Genomic DNA, 17,938 nt, shown 5'->3' on the forward strand with positions numbered 1-17,938 from the left:
GGAGCCTCCCTTATTGAGCGAGAGCTCTGATAGGATTAGACAGAGTGATGCAATGATCAGATGATCTGTGAATGAGGAGTAGGAAAGGATCTGACTGACAGCTGATGCGGGCGAGACTCACATGTCCTGCATAAACTAACGCTATGCTTCATTTTTTAATGTAGGAAGAGACATTTTTTACTTGAGCCGTGACCCATAGAAATTGGTGACCCAGGAATGGGACCCAGTCCACTGTTTGCGAAACAGTAATGTAGAGCAATAATTAATAATGGATTGTATTTTCATAGCGCTTTTCCAAGTGCTCAAAGCGCTTTACAATGGTCCATTCATTCATACATTGGGAAGTGAAGTGGCGAACATTCAACACCAGTGTCCTCACTTCCCACACTAATGCTGGCAAGCCAACAGCGACCGAATAATTGGAAGCAATGTGGGGTTCAGTGTCTTGCCCAAGAACACTTCGACATGTGGACAGGAGGAGCCGGGATTTGAACCACCGACCCACAGGTCATTTCTTTCCAAATCTGTTCTGGTTATTTGTCTTTCTGTCTGCCCCTATCTATCTCTCCCCATCTTTCTGTGTATACACCACCTATCCGTCTTCCCATCTATCCCTCAGTGCTAACCAGCATCAGGTGTCATCTTCCTCAGAGAGGCAGGTCTGTGGGAGTTAATGGCGAGCAGTGTGTTGTCAGGGGAAGAGTGGTTGAGGTTTGGCATGCTGGCCCCCAGCCTCCCGCTCAGCCTGTTCTCAGGGCTGGTGCAGCTGTTGTACCCACTCCTGGACAACTCAGACATGGGGGGACGTCGAGGAGACTCGGTCATGACACGGTTCCTGAGAAGATAAGAGAATCAACTATTAACTAAATTCTAACTACACCGTTAATGCTGCACTATGACCCCCCCTATTAAGATGTGTGCTTGTGTGCACACAACAGACAAAACATATTATCATCTACGGAAGAAAGAAAAAAACATCTACATAATGTACATAGCATTTTTGGGAACAAGTAAAAAACATACATCTGAACAACAGCAACATGTAAATAGGCAACATGTGCAGATGCAAATACATGGAGTAAGTGGGATGTGCAGTCATATTAGAGAGGCAGGGGCTGAAATTTCTAAAAGGGCCTATTGGTGGAAATATTGAAAATAGCTAACCTCCAAGCTCACAACGCGCTGCGACGCGTTGTGAGCTTGGAGGTCGCCTATTTTCGGTAATTGATACCACACTAAACTAAGCATAATCAATGAATACTGACAGTTTGGAGAAGGCAATTCTCTCTTGAATTTGTGAGAGAGAGTCTGCAATCCTACAATTATTACAACCTCATACCTCTGTGTTTGGTTGCGTGTGCTGAGCTCCATCCGACTGAAGGTGTCCATTTTCCTGCTTAGCCTGTCTCTCAGGAAGGTGTGGAATATATGGGTGTCTAATACCTGAACGCGCGCGCACACACACACACACACACACACACACACACACACACACACACACACACACACACACACACACACACACACACACACACACACACACACACACACACACACACACACACACACACACACACACACACACACACACACACACACACAGTGCATTTAATTAAGATAGTTACATAAACAGGTAGGATACTGGGTTGAATGTGCATGCAAGTTTGTGCTAGGGCTAGGTGCAAATTGCAATAACCGCAATACTGCGGTTGTGTAATTCATACCGCATTGTCAAGTTCATAACCGCGATTACACAGCGAACATTTTTGAATATCTTTTGATTCAAATGTATTTACATTTATTAAAAATTTTTTTTCATTCAAAACAACTTTTTTGGGAGATACCGCCATACCGTCGGTAAACAGTGACTTATTACCGTAATAACAAAAAATCCATACCACCCCAGCCTTACTGTGTACATGTGTGCGTTTGTACCTTCTTGTAGAAGAGCTGGTCTGCTGGCTCCCTGGTCCTAAGAAACTCCTCACTGTTGAAAACTCTATGTTCATAGTTCAGATAATCCTGGACCTCTCTGATGTAGAGAGAGAGAAAGAAAGAAAGAGAGAGTGAAAGAATAGCCTAAATTATGCTTTATCGCACAAGAAAAATCAGTAGTGTTGTTATTAGCAGGAATAAACACAGAAGCACCCAGGAGGAAGTGGACTAAGAAAGTGGAGGAACCAAACTTGTTTTACACAAAAAAGGAGATGGTGCCACAGGAGGCAAAAACATTTACCGAATGGGTTCTCACATTACAATTAACCATATGAAGCCTAGCATCCATGGGCATGTCATTATAGGTGAATATTTTAAGAAAATAGTCAAACATAAAGGGGAAATTGCAGATTTCCGCTGCTCACTACGCAGCGCAATGTCGTACGTTATTGTTTGTAGGCCGGTTATTTTTTGTAAAGAGATTTGGTGAAGTGGGGGGAAAAGGACAGACTGGGGGGACAGTGGGGGCAACAAGTATATAGGAGTTAAGTTGTTAGGAGTGAGTCAGACAGACAAACACATACAAAAATAACTCCTGCACACATGACACACACACACACACACACACACACACACACACACACACACACACACACACACACACACACACACACACACACACACACACACACACACACACACACACACACACACACACACACACACACCTGAAAATATTAACCACCAGTTCCAAGGCGATGTTTTGTATCTGTGAGTTCAGGCGTCTCTGCCAGCCTCTGCGTTGGCATCGCAGCTCGTTTGCATCAGTGCCCGCTCCTAGGTGGCACATCTCTAAATCATAGTGAAGCTGGAGGCACTCTGCCCTGGACACACACACGCACAGACACACACGTATGTAAAAAGTATATTCTCGTTGATGGCAAAATAAATGAAAAATTAAGGAACAGGCGCCAAGGCGTGAAGGCGGAAGGAAGCATTGGAGGCAATAACATAAAAAGTCTGCTACTGTATGTTGAAAAACAGTGGTATGGTAAAATTGCTTTACCGTATATTTCCAAATAGTAGCCGGGGTGTTTAATACGCGAAAACGATTTGGACCCCAGGTGTTTAAAAGAACCAGGCAGCTATTTGCAACATATTCAATTTGAATGGCGTTTGATATGCAAAATGGGGTCAGACCCCCGGCTACTATTGGGTATCCGGCTACTATTTTCCCCCGGGCTACTATTTGGAGGTTATTACTGTGTCATTCTCTGGTCATGGTTGAATGTTGTCATTTGTGACAATCATACATAGTATACTGTACATACAGCCAAAACCTATTTCAGACAAAATTCCGCAAATTAACAGCTGACAATGTCTTCCAGTGGTACAATTGTGTGTGTGTGTGTGTGTGTGTGTGTGTGTGTGTGTGTGTGTGTGTGTGTGTGTGTGTGTGTGTGTGTGTGTGTGTGTGTGTGTGTGTACCTTGAGATAAAGGTGTCAGCAGCAGTTAGGGGAATGTTTGGTAGGTCAATGGTTTCAGACCATGATGACTGAATGATGCCATCATCGATATTCACCAAGATTAGGTCCTCTGTCTCCTAGACACACACATGCGTGCACACACACACACACACACACACACACACACACACACACACACACACACACACACACACAGCTTATTGCAGACACATACATAAACTAGAAGCAGTGCTCTTCCGAGCACAGGTCTCCACCAGGCCGTGCGTCCTGGTGGTGCTACTGTATAATAGGCCAATGTAAAAAGGGTGGCATATGTTCTTCACCTTAGATCTTTCATGGCAATCTGATGCTGCATGCATGATTTGAAGCATTGTGTTCCAAAAATGAGTTTTGCTAAAGTCTACCTGCTGGTGGCGCTATAACAGGCCAATGTGAAAAAGGTAGCATTTGTTCCTTGACCTAGTGGTAATATGTGTGGCAAATTTCAAGGTAATCGCAAGCTGCGTTGATGATTTGAGGCATTTTGTTCAAAAACGGAGCAATCCTGCAAGCTTTGGAAGCCAATATTAGCCAATCAGGATGGAATATGAAATACAGACGGATCGGACTTGATCACATGACTATAGAGATACTGTGTACCGATTTGCGTGATCTTTGGATAAAATCTCAAGGAGTAATATCCAAAAATGTGTTTTACATAAGTCGGCCCAAAGGTGGCGCTATAAAAGGCTGATGTGAAAAATGCAGGGCAAAGGTTTATCCTTAGCCTCTAGGGAATGCGCTTACAAAGTTTGAAACTGATCGATGGAGTTATAGGTAAAACCACAAATCGGCCTGTTATAGCGCCACCATGAGGCTGATTTAAAAAATGTTAAGTGGCATTTCTTCTTCGACCTAGTGGGAACATTTGTGCGCGATTTCATGATAATTGCACTTTGCGTTTGGGATTTGAGGCATTTTGTTCCAAACGGCTCAATCCTACAAACTTTGGAAGCCAATCTTAGCCAATCAGGATGGAATATGAAAAATCGGACAGATCCGTGTCGATCACATGACTGTCGAGATACTGCCTACCGATTTGTAGGATTTTTGGACAAAATCTGTAAGAGTAGTGCACAGAAATGTGTCTTGCGAACATCGGCCACTAGGTGGCGCTAGAAAAAGCCCATTTGAAAAATTTAGGGCAGAGGTTCTAGATTGGCATCCAGGGAATGTGTGTGCTCACTTTGGCAGCGACCGGGCCAACGGCGACTGAGATTAGCTGCACACAAACTGCGAGGACGCACGCACGGACACACGGACGGACGGACGGACACACGGACGGACGGAGGGGAAAACATACTCTCCCCCATGCCTTCGGCTGGTGGAGACAATAATGATATTGTCACTGTTTTTATGCATTTTCATAAATTATTATTCATAAAAAAAACATTAAGATCTGTTTTTGGGCTTTTATGCCTTTATTGATAGGACAGTAGACTGACAGGAAATGGGGGGAGAGATGGGGAGTGACAAAGGTCATCGGGAACGGGACTCGAACCCGCGACACGCAGTTAGGCATTAGAGCGTATATGTGGTATGAGTATTACCAAGAGCTTGTGACTCTTATTATTATTGCATCTGTTAACTTGGAACACAGGTTGTTTTGTAATTATCTTCCTAAAAATCTGTGTTTTTTGGACACACAATTAAAGGTGATACACCATGCATTTAAAAAGTATTTATGTCATATTGTTTATGTCTCAAAAACGTTTTTCAAAAGGTTTGAGGTAAATTACCACTCCTGAATAGAGAGCCTCTCTCATTTTGAATGGCTCTCAGAGCATTTTCAGCTGCAGTACCACCTTTGGCCTGAACTGCGCCACCCCCCCAAAATCCTTTTGGAAAACAAATTTTTTGAGCGGTGGTCACACCGTCTCCATAGCGTGGCCGTGTGTGTAGGTATGTTTGTTTGTTTGTTTGTATGTGGGTCTGTATGTAGCCTCAAGCATGTGGTGTAGTACCTTTTCTGACCACACATGTTAAGGGAGGGGCGCTGTTGTTCAGGCCAGGCCACACACACACACACACACACACACACACACACACACACACGGGGGGGGGGGGGGGGGGACCACCGCTCAGTTCACACGGGTGTGATTTTTTCTTCAAAAACGGCCGTCGATGACGTCAGCGACGGCAGCAAATCTGGACAGCCTGTTTTGAGAACCCGTGGGATGCTTTTAACTTCCGCCTTCCCAAAACCAGAGAAAGACACAACGGTCAGAAATGGGACTTTGTGAGGATAGAAGGTGCTAGTGGGACCCCAAAAAAAGGTTTTAAAATAGGAAAAGTGAAATTTCATGGTGTATCACCTTTAAGGTTTTTGCTGGACAGCGACAATATGCAGCACAGAAAGTGCTCATGCATATGCATGTGTACACACACACACACACACACACACACACACACACACACACACACACACACACACACACACACACACACACACACACACACACACACACACACACACACACACACACACACACACACACACACACACACACACACACACACACTTCTGCGGGTACAAAAGTGAACAATTCAGTCAAACAAATCCGGGCTCAGTCTGTCTGAACAGACAGCTGCTGTTACATATGAGGGCTACTGTATAAAACAAATACTCAGCACTGCTAAATCACAGCCTTGGTGAATACAGTGAAGCACAGACCATTATTGTTCAATATAAGCTCAGCTTAGAGACACTGACTGAGAGAACACTACCGTTTAAAACAACACCATTGCTGTTGCACAGAGCAGCCTCTGAAACAACAGCAGCTGTAAATCACAGCCCATGTGTCTTGTCCTGCCCTCGCAGAGCACTGAACTCACACCAGTGATTCTCAACCTTTTTAAATGTCAAGGACTCCCCCAGTTTGATACAAGCTGTATTTGATCTCTGGGACACCACACTACACTCTAAAATCCTCAGGTTCTGTGGGGTGAGCTGCTGATGTGTGACAGCTAGATTGAAGTTCAATTAGCCAGTCGACTAGCTGGCAGATGGCTATTGTTTCTCTTTGTTCCAGCCTTGCGTGCTTCTAGACGTGTCTTGTGTATTACTGCACCGTAATAGTGTGAGTTGGGAACAGACGGTAAGAAGGCCTCGTCCATGCCTATGCCAGCAATTTGATAAAAAGATTTAAGACACAATATAATGATGATATTGTAGTGTAAACACATTACACGTTACACTAAATATCCCCAAGGACGAAGGCACTTTTTACTTTTGAATAATGTCTCTACACATCATGCCGATTTAATACAACCATTTCATCTAAGAACAAAATTAAATACAACTATGAACTGCTTCATTGATACCTAATCTACATGACACCACGCCTGAAAACAAAACCTGGCACCAATGTGTATGTGTGTGTGTGTGTTTGTTTGTTTGTGCATGCACGTGTGTAACTATATACTTACAGCAGCAACTTCTTCAAAGTTGCTGATATGACAGCCCATCAGAAAGGCAGTGGGAGCCATGAGGAAGTCCAGCATGCTGCAGGCCAGGACGGGTACGTAGGGCTGCTGCCAGGACAGAGGCTGGAACACACACACACACGCACACACGCACGCACGCACGCACGCGCACACGCACACACACACACACGCGCACACGCACACACACACACACGCACACACACACACACACACACACACACACACACACACACACACACTAGGTTTTAAATAATGGAAGGAAAGACGGATAGATAGATGGATGAAGCATGGTAAGATTAAGCAAGGGATAATCAATGGGGAGCGGGACATTATTGAGAAATAAACCCTGACGCGATAGCTGAGGGGTCTAATCACCCTGAAAGGGTTTATTTTTCAATAACAACCTGCTCCCCATTGATTATGAGGCTTATTAAACGGCTACTTAATAAATAAATGAATACGTTAATTTATGCCAGGTGCGTCCGGCAGTGCAACGTGGTCGCCTCGGAAACCAACGGGAAGTGTTGATGAAATAGAATCAGTTTTTGGTTACTTCCATTGTCTATTTTTCGCATGAAGTGTTTTCAAACACATTCTTGACAGCAATGTTTAGCTTTAAATGACATTGTGTATTTGTTTACATGGCTGCCATGTTGGATACGGCACAGAAACATTGATATGAGCCAACTGGTTTTATTTTTCAGTCTACTTACAGGAAGTAGTTGGACTGAATTAGAGGTACATGACACACCAGCACTCTGTACCGCACCGCAGTACTAACTGATGCTGTAAAAAATAATTAGCGCTGCCGGCTCGAATCAAACAATTGCACTGATCTCATAAATAGCCCCTAAGGAATCCTCAAGACGGAATTCCGTCCCCAGGACGGGGAACTTTAACCCCTGGGTCCACACTCTCTTTAACCACTTTTAACCGTGCTGTACCTACTGACCTGTAGATAGAGCAGCAGACTTTCTGCTACCATAGTGAGCCTGGCCCAGTCCGCTGAGAAGAACACCACCCTCTGCTCTTGGAGGAGACAGGACAGGACCTAGGGAGGGACGAGAAAAGTTACAGTATGTGTGTTGGTGTGCAAGTACCTCTTACTACAATACTTACAATTTAGGTATTTAGCAGACGCTCTTAATCCAGAGCGATTTACAATAAGTAAGGTAATACATAAATCAATCAATCAATACATCAAATTACGTGTATGTATGGTCAGTGAGGGTGGTCATGTGCTACGGTAAGTGCTATGGGCTAAGGTGGAGTCTGAAGAGGTGAGTCTTCTTCAGTGAGTCTGCAGTTCTGAGTGCAACTGGTAGTTTATTCCACAGTTTGGGGCCAGGAGGAGGGCGAAGAGTCTAAGAAGAGTGGATTTTTGTCCTGGGGTTTTTAGCGAGGGTTCTGTCAGCTTCCCTGTGTTAGCTTATCTGAGTAAATGGGTGGATCGATCAAGCTTTGAAGGTATGGTGGTGCCATACCTACTTGTGAGGTCCCCACAAGCAATAATTTCAACCTTTTAATACATGTTATTACACACCTTTATGAACACACTGGTAAAGAAATGTCATGGTAACGATTTAGTTGGCAGATTTTCATACATGTATGTTTCCCTTACTATTAGTTTTCTTTCTTTTTTAGGTTGGGGCTTTTTATGCCTTTATAGTACAGTAGGTAGACGGGTCATAGGAAACGGGAAAAGGGAGATAGTGAGTGACACGCAGCAAAGGTCATCGGGACCAGGTCAGACTGGACCGTGAGATTTTTACTTTAGATCTATACTATTTCTATCATTACCTTTACAAGGTACTAGGTTGTCAAGACCTTTTGTACAAAATATTGCTCTGCTTCCTCCTATGGTTATTGTTTACTGGCTGCAGTATCGCCCCACTGGTTTGAGGATCAGGTTGCATCTAATCTTGTGATCGGCAGTACAGTACATGTTACCTGCAACAGTGTTGTGTGTGTGAAGCAGAGGAATGGAAGATGTAGGTCGATGTCGATGACCGGTCTGTCCAGATCTTCTCTGGAGGGCAGGACCACCTGGAGGGGACGGAGGCTGAACGACTAACACACACACAAACAGAGAATAGATTACTGTGGGGAAGTAATGGCACTGCCATTACTTTCCTACAGTATCTAGGCTTGTGGTTCCCAAACTTTTCAGCTCGAGACCCTAAAGGGAGATTAGATGTTTGCCTGGGACCTAAACAGCAGATCTACAAGCTCACAACACGGTGCGAAGCGACGTGTTGTGAGCTTGTAGATCGGCTATTTTCACTACTTCTTAAACATTTGTTTGATATTTAATCATTCAAAAAAAAAATAATCATGATATTGCTTTTTTTGGTAATGTTTTTTGAAAATCTTTTGAAATAATAATAATTAAAAACAAAATATATGAAACAAAAAATTAAGGGACCGATAAAAAATGTGTCTGCGACAAAAAATGGGTCCCGACCCAGTGTTTGGGAACCACTGATCTAGGCATTATTCGAGGGATAGCATGAGCAAGTAATTATAAGTCAGAACAAATCAATGGCAGACAGGAATAGGAGACATACTGTACAGACACAGACAGACAGCGGGACAGGACAGACAAGGAGAAAGAATTATCCAGAAAGCTCCTTGACAAAAAGCCAGATTAAAAGGACAAAAAGAGAGAGAGAGAGAGTGTGAGAGACAGCAGCTGTAGAGTAGACACACAACCAGACAATAACAAACAGATAGCTAATGGTAATGGGCTACAAAGTCATGGGATGCTAGGTAGAGACAGACAGAGATAATTTAGAGAAAGTGATGGAGAGATAGTAGTGATGTCTAACCACGTGTAGCTGACCAGGAGGTGGTATGGGGACCAGGGATAACTTGGCTGAAAACTCTTTGATGGTATCCTCAAAGTCAGACTGCCTGCAGGTCCGAAGCTGGAGTACAAGACTATTTGAGAGAGTGAAAGAGAGAGAGATCTTATTTTTAGTTTTTGTTTCATTTCAATTATTATGAATTAATCATTAGTACTATAATTACCATGACAGACAGTCTCTCAGGGCGTTGTAATAAGGGAAATTGGAGATGACACAGATTGCGACGGGTGCGTAGAGGCGGGACTTCCACCTATGGCCATTCTGGACACCGCTTTCGTGAAAGGACTGACAGGAGAGACGGCCAATGAGAAGCAATCGTTGATGGAGTTGCATGGATCAACAAGACATTGTGTCCCCCTCCCTCCCCATGTTATTACACACCACAACCACACAGATCCCTCTCCCACAAGCAGTATCATAATACGAGTGCATGCATCCATGTCTGTCTACCTGCACAGCTCTGTAGAACTGCACCACAATGCCATGTGTTCTGTTCCCAAACAGGTCAGTGAAAACCAGGAAGTGGTAAGCGTCTTCTCGCTGTTCAGTGGCGACCTGCAGACCCCCTGTCCGGTGGAAATTAAAGAGCGTCAAGAAACACACAACACAAATAATGACCGGTGTCGTTTAGGTATGGACACCATGTTGCCTCTCCTTCTTTAGAACTAATATGTGCTACTTAAAAGTTTGATCTGTTTGATCGATGGTTGCTAAGTTACTATTATAATAACAAATAATAATAACAAATATCATAATAATGTCCTCCGTAAAATCACCATAGTCAGATGACCAACTTCACAAAAGAATGTTAAATGTCTTATTCAAGGCTGGCAGAGGGAGAGCAGAACCCAGGATTACAGCTTAGGCAATTGGCACCGGGTAAAAAAAATGGGTTACAAAATCATGAAAAATGATTAAAGATAAAATAATACAAAATAAATCGTATTCAAATGTCAAATACATTATAATATTGTGTTTGCCGTGTTGTTACCAGGGAAACAGAGGTGTGGCAGGGCAATGAGGTCTAGGTCCTTTGGAACACTGATGTCCTCCGTGGTCGACGCCCCTTCAGTGGGATTGGCTGCTCCTCCATTAGTCGATGACTCAACCGGGCGATCTCGTCTCTTCTGCATTAAAACAAAATTCATTTTATTTTGAAAACATTTTATATAAAAGCCTATAACAACTCAAATATCATTGCTGTCGGGCAGAAACCTTGTATCTCCATACTCCACTAAAAGTTGTATTATTTATAAATGAATGCTCTATTACTACTTCATTGTATAAGTGTGTCATGCAAAAGTAGCAAAAATAGCTCATCTACAAGCTCACAATGAACGTATCTCGGTATCTGTTCTGTTTTGTGAGGAAAAGAGAACAACAATAATAATAATTAAGCAAAAAAAGACTAAAACCTTCTTAATGAAGCTCTTTCTCCTCTGGACACGGCTGAAAGCTGGACCAATCGCATTGCTGGAGCTCGTCTCCTTGGATACAAAGGGCGGGGCGTGGACCTGATGTACTTCAGCTTCCAACAGGGGGATCTCTTTTAATTTACTCTGCTGTTGAAGCTGGGAAATATTTGGAGAAAACATTTAATTCAGAGCTGCTGGCAAATAACACATGGCCTGAAAAGGATTCTCAACATCTGGGAGAATGTTACCTCATTGTAATTCCTGTTGTTTACTTGTTCCCATGCTTTTATTTAGATTATTTTTTTCCCAAACCACAAATGCTATTTAGACATGTTGTTTAGACAGATTCTGGCAGGGCAATGAGGTTCCTTTTGGAACACTGGTGTGGTCGAGGTTAGTTCTCATTGCACTCTACTTGTGTGACCATTTACCCTGTTGTTTGTTGCTGCTTACTCCAATCTAGCTCATAATTCACTCTAGATAAGACTGTACCTGCTAGATGCCTAAATTGTAGGCTACATTGTAAATTGTGGAATTAATGTTGTCTTCTGAATTAGTGTTGTCTGGCCCTGTTACAGATGTTGTCCAAAATCATGCAGATCGGTACACAGTATCTCTGTAGCCATTAAACGAAACGGGTATTTCTTACATTGATGCTCCTACATATTATCATGCAAGCACCAGTTAAAGTTACTTTCCATCCCTCATATACTGTGTGCACAGTGCACACCCCATAACCCACACACTGCACATCATTTCGGAGCTCATATCTTTGAACGGGTAAGGGCTAGTATGTGAAGTTGTCCATTTTGAATCGAGTGATCAATAAGGTGTCATAGTTGCTAACGCTAATATCATGCGTGTGTGTCTGATGCTAACATTATGTAAATGATACTAGAGTCTAGAGCAAATATTGACAATGTAATAATCTATCGTTTGTTATGGCACTTTGCTATGTGCAAATCTCTGAACAATCATGAAAGGAAAACCACCAAATTCAATATGTGTTTAAAAGTATTCAACTTCAATAGATGTTTACCAATCACCTGTTCACAGTAAATCCCTCAGTTACTGCTGCTACAGTACCGTACTTTAGAGTGCATTCAAATGGTGAGATTCTAATATTACATGACTTTGTTGCTAATGTGTGTGTGAGCACTGTACCTGTAATAAGTCTCGCAGTTTATCACTCGAGGCTCCCACCACCACACATGCCTCCAACAGTCCTGATGGAAGGTCTGCCATCACACCCTGAATAAAATACAATACACACAACTTGTATGTTGAATGAATGCCAGACAGTAAATACCTTACTTAAATCTGAAAACACTAAGGTTGACTTGAAAGCAAAATGTGTGTCTTGGCCCCCACTAACTTGGATATTGAGCCCACCATGGTTCATGAAATGACACATAGTTTGCTGTAAATATGTTAATTTAACTTCATCACCGAGTTGAAAAGCTCAAACTAAAGCTAAAACTGTGCATCTGATACAACTCTGCTCAACACAATGCACCACCTCTATCCAACCCGCAGTCAATGTTATTGCATGTTGTAGCCTAATTAGCACACTGAACACATACATACCAGCACACAGACAAACACACACATTCCAAAATACACGTACATACACATGCGCGCGCGCACACACACACACACACACACACACACACACACACACACACACACACACACACACACACACACACACACACACACACACACACACACACACACACACACACACACACACACACACACACACACACACACACACACACACACACACACACACAGAGCAGATGTTAATGTTTAGTCACAGAAATAAGAAACCACAGTTGCGTGTCATCAGCATCAGGATTCAATTCCCGACCAAGGATGTGTGCATCATGTGGTTCCCTCCTCTCTCCTTTGGTGATGTTGATGTTAATGTTTCTCATGGCTGTGGAAGGAGGGGACGGTTCTGTCACGACTCTAATGTCATGGTTTTATAGCAAACACTGGGTCAGACTCAGGACCCATTTGTGGGTCACAGACCAATTTTTATGGGTCACGACTCGAATAAAAATCCCATTTTCTTAATTTAATATACTAGTCCTGTGCCCGGGGGGGTATGCACAGTATATGAGGGATTGAATGTAGGTGTCTCAGAATTAATGTTGAGAACCCAGAACGGTCACCATTGACGTCCAGTTGTGCAATACCCGTTGTATTCATCTGTGAGGTCTCCAAATTTGGGCATTGTTTCAGCATGCGGCTGTTACCATGGTGGTGACACTGTTTATTATCAGTGATGTCAGCATACAGACAGATGGTGGACATCCAAGTCCAAATTTGGGCATTGTTTCAGCATGCAGCTGTTAACATGGTGGCGACACTGTTTAGTATCAGTGATGTCAGCATGCTCATCTCCAAATTTGGGCATTGTTTCAGCAAGCTGCTGTTACCATGGTGGATGTCAGCATGCTCACCTCCAAATGTGTTACCATGGTGGCGACACTGTTTAGTATCAGTGATGTCAGCATGCAGACAGACTACAGACGGCGGACATCATCTCCAAATTTGGGCATTGTTTTCAGCATGTGGTTGTTACCATGGTGGCGACACTGTTAAGTATTAGTGAGGGATGTCAGCATACTCATCTCCAAATTTGGGCATTGTTTCAGCATGCGGCTGACGGCTGTTACCATGGTGACACTGTGTAGTATCAGTGATGTCATCTACAAGCTCACAAGCGGCGCAAAGCGAGGCATTGTGATCTTGTAGGTCTACTATTTTCACTAGTTTTGGTCCCGGGCAAACATCTAATCTCTCTTTTGGGTCTCGAGCTAAACAGTTTGGAACCACTGCTTTATAGTGTGACCCCTGGTGGGCTGGCAGCTGCTTTTACCCAAACTAATAAGCATCTCAGCAAACAAACGCACATCTGATTGTCATTACCATCCAGCTGGAGGCAAAATACTGCACATGAAACAGTACTAGGACACAACGTCACTCTTCCGCTCTCTGAACTATTTCATCCCCCCTCTTTCTGACCCCCTGTTTAGTTTTTACAAACGTTACAGTCAATTCTGTGTTTTCTCCTAAGCGGCCTGATTTATACTTTGTTGCACGACGTGGCATGAGCTTCTGCTATTGTCAGCAAGCGACACTGTAGTATGGCGAAGAATCATTTTGTTTCCCAAGAGCATTTCCACAGTATTGTTTGTTTTATTTACATAGGGTACAATAGCAAGAGAGATGGAGGGGGTTCATGTACTGGCTTCACGGGTCTCTTGGATCACATTCAAGACACTGCTTGTGCAACAGAGTATAATTTAGGTTCATGATTATTTTGTTGAGACACCATGATGCTGAAATGTATCATGCTTTCTTCCTCTGGGTCTCTTTTCATTCCAACCACGTCGCTCTCTTCCTGTTCCTCTGGCCCTTATGAGCCTCTGACTAACTGTCCTGCTGTGTAATGGAAACGCACGCACGCACGCACGCACGCACGCACAACACACACGCACAACACACACACACACACACACACACACACACACACACACACACACACACACACACACACACACACACACACACACACACACACACACACACACACACACACACACACACACACACACACACACACACACACACACACACACACAGAAGCCAATAACGTTCAGCATCAAAGCAGCTTCATTATCTAGCAGTGTTTACTTTGGACAACAGATTTAGACTTTGTTTTAGTCACAACAAGCCTTTTGAATACAATTCCATTTAGTTTTAGTCATATTTTAGTCACCTGAAATGTTTTACTTACTTGCGCCAGCAGAGCGCGCAAGTACTGCATTCGGCAGCGTATGTCGGTGTCACACTTTGTTTAAGCCTGTAGCCCAATCAGGGACCAGCATTTCTGGCAATGTCAGCAATAACAGCCAATGAGAGACCAGCATTCCTGGTGATGCCAGTGGTGATGTCACTGGCATCGCCAATGGCGATGCCAGTGGTGAGCACACTTCATGGCGTGCTCTGCTGGCGCACAAGTCGACCATACATGGCCTACTTGTGCACAAGGCGCAAGTGGGCACCTCGACAGAGTGCAGTTCTAGTTTTAGTGTAGTTTCAGTTGACTAAATATCATACGATTTTAGCTGACTAAATCTACAGTTGCTTTAGTCGCCAAAATGTTTTGTTGGCAGGCCTGTCCATGCAGCCTCTGTTATTTTGTCGTGGACAGAGTGGGATAATTGGGCTTCAGTAGGTGGATCATGGTCCCAGCAATTGATCAGCAATGATGACTTTGGTCTTAAGTCAGCACCACAACCTTGAGGCTTTTGGGTTTAGAACTTCATCCTATGTATTATAGCTGAGTGGTTAAAGTGAGCCCGCCTGGGGAGTCAGAACCTCTGGTTGTCACAAGTATGATTCCAGGCCATGCAGGCCAGCAATGTGTCGAATTGTGTCCCTGAGCAAGATCCCTAATTGCTCCCCGAGCGCTGCTCACTGTTCCTACTAGTTGTTATAGGATGGGTAAATGGCTGCAGAGGACACATTTCAGGTATGTGCAAATGTAGTGACAAAAAACACCCCAAGGTGTGGGGCCTATATTATTATACGTGGAAAAAAAAGAAAGACTGAAGAATTGCCAGCTCTTTGTCCAAATGGCTGCCTGGGAGAATTATAGGCTAAACTAAACGTAAATTATGACTTAATAGAATCATAATACAAATGTTTGTGTTGACATTATAGAACAGAGAAATTTAGCAATTAATTGATTGACACAGGGTACATTGGGAGGCAGGGCTTTACCAATGAATGCACCTTGAGTTGGCCTATACCTGTATAAACAAAGCATAGGTGAGTAAATAGCAAATGCAGTTTCAAGGCTGGTTGAGGCTAGCCTGGTACAACCAGCCTAGATAATGCATCTAGCTAACTAACTGCAGTATCTATCCCTACCTTGTTTTAACATGGCTGGGATGTCTAGCTCAGCTAGGCTATAGGTTGAGGCTGCTGCTTAGCCAGGAGTTGTAGGTTTTCTTCTAGGTTTAATTCCTTTGCTTTGAGATGGGAAATTGTTCTGTTTTTATATGAAGTAAGCCTATTCATTGAGAGTAGCCTATTCTATTGTTAACTCATTTTATAATGGAATATCTGATTTCAAATTCATAGCACTGAAAACCTTTACCCAAATAAATTCCCAGGGTGGCGTTGTCAGTCTTTCTTGTCACACCAGACCAGAATTTTACATTTACAGTTGAAAAGACATGGAGTTATAAATAGCACATAGTAGAGGCAGACAGAGTAAAGGCATGAATATGCGAACATGCAGTAGGACAGGTACCTCACATGTGATGTTGGCTCTTGGCTGTGATGTAACGTCATGTCACTGTCACTGTCACTGTACTTTCCCAAATAAGTTTTACTTAGTTCAATGCCACGTTTTCACAGTTATTTATGTTTCTTGAGACATTTCATGCTTTGGTGGGTCGGTGGCAGAGATCATTGTACGGGCAATAATATATTTCTCAAGTGTGCCAATCGAGCTATAAAGTTAAGCCACAAACAAATAGGAAGGCCACTTTAAAAGTATACATTTCTGAATAAAATTACATAAAACAAAGTAACAATCCGACCCCGAGACCCTGTTACGATATGCAATGACGCCAGATCTAACTTTTCAAAAGTGACAGTGTTTGATTTGATCACACAAAATCATTTCACACTCACAGTTCAACGACGACAACCACACATAGCCACTTGAGAAGTCAAGTGACTAATGATATACTGTAAGTTACAGAGTTTAACGTTACAGTCTGTAACGTTAAACTGTTTAAACAAAATGCATTTACGGACAGGACCACTCTTGTAATAAAAACAGCGAAACTTTGGCAGTAGCCTACTGAACAACGTAACCAACTAACCTCAAATCAGTCGATCATTTTCCTCTGGCTGGTGAACACAAGGACGAGATTTCCAGATCAAAGTGAATAAATCCGTGCTGTGACTGTCTTGTCCAACCAACCGACACGACTCTGCTATGAATCACCGTTTTAAAACAAAACACACCCTGCCCGGGCAGGGGTCCAATGTTGCCAACGCCGTAGTACTGTAGTACCCTGCACTCATACAGGACCTACGCTTCGCTACGCGCACACACAACCATATGACAGCGCGCAGAATGGACACTGAAAGAAAGCACTGAAACCAGCAAGCAACCAAGCGACATGTCTGTTGGAACTTCCAGTCTGACTTCATTTCCAAAATAAAAGTGAGCTAAAATGAATAATGTAATATAAAACATATTTTGATTTCATCGCATTGGGCAACATGGTGAGTGTATTACTACCATATATTGTATTTCTAGCTGTATTCTCATATAACATTTATTTTGAATAATGTAGGCTGTTACACGTAGGCCTACAGTAAATGTACTCTTGTGACCATATCTGAGGTCGGTTGTTGTCCCTGTAGGCTACAACAATGGGTGTCATGTCAGACTATCTATTGGCCTACTGATCGGGCCTGATCCTCCAGTCTTTGCAAGATGATGCCAACAAAACACATTTCTCTGAACACCTGAGTCGACCTCAATGAATTGAGTATAAGGATCCCAATGTAAACAAGCCATAGTGCTTGCTTTCTATAATAATAATCTTTATTGTCCCCGAAGGGAAATTTGTCTTCACAGTCTGTTCAAACATAAAACAACATGTAACACATAGCCAAAAAGACAACACAACATATCACATAGAC

General features: G+C 43.1%; 1 protein-coding gene across 1 annotated transcript in view; it reads right to left on the reverse strand.

Annotated features, from left to right (window-relative positions):
• The window catches only part of dennd3a (DENN/MADD domain containing 3a), a 46,866-nt gene extending 29,665 nt beyond the window's left edge, over positions 1 to 17,201 (reverse strand). The window contains exons 1-15 of the mRNA XM_080735804.1: positions 17,107 to 17,201; positions 12,356 to 12,442; positions 11,192 to 11,347; positions 10,768 to 10,903; positions 10,227 to 10,342; positions 9,940 to 10,061; positions 9,738 to 9,849; positions 8,860 to 8,979; positions 7,862 to 7,960; positions 6,892 to 7,011; positions 3,424 to 3,539; positions 2,664 to 2,819; positions 1,936 to 2,032; positions 1,340 to 1,443; positions 627 to 835 (exon numbers count right to left, since the gene is read on the reverse strand). Of these exons, the coding sequence (XP_080591930.1) occupies positions 627 to 835; positions 1,340 to 1,443; positions 1,936 to 2,032; positions 2,664 to 2,819; positions 3,424 to 3,539; positions 6,892 to 7,011; positions 7,862 to 7,960; positions 8,860 to 8,979; positions 9,738 to 9,849; positions 9,940 to 10,061; positions 10,227 to 10,342; positions 10,768 to 10,903; positions 11,192 to 11,347; positions 12,356 to 12,436 (1,744 nt within the window). The 5' untranslated portion in view covers positions 12,437 to 12,442; positions 17,107 to 17,201. The remainder of the gene's footprint in view (positions 1 to 626; positions 836 to 1,339; positions 1,444 to 1,935; positions 2,033 to 2,663; positions 2,820 to 3,423; positions 3,540 to 6,891; positions 7,012 to 7,861; positions 7,961 to 8,859; positions 8,980 to 9,737; positions 9,850 to 9,939; positions 10,062 to 10,226; positions 10,343 to 10,767; positions 10,904 to 11,191; positions 11,348 to 12,355; positions 12,443 to 17,106) is intronic.
• Between the last annotated feature and the right edge of the window lie 737 nt (positions 17,202 to 17,938).

Source organism: Nannobrachium achirus (assembly GCF_963921795.1).
Source record: "Nannobrachium achirus genome assembly, chromosome: 10".
NCBI classification, from domain to species: Eukaryota; Metazoa; Chordata; class Actinopteri; order Myctophiformes; family Myctophidae; genus Nannobrachium; species Nannobrachium achirus.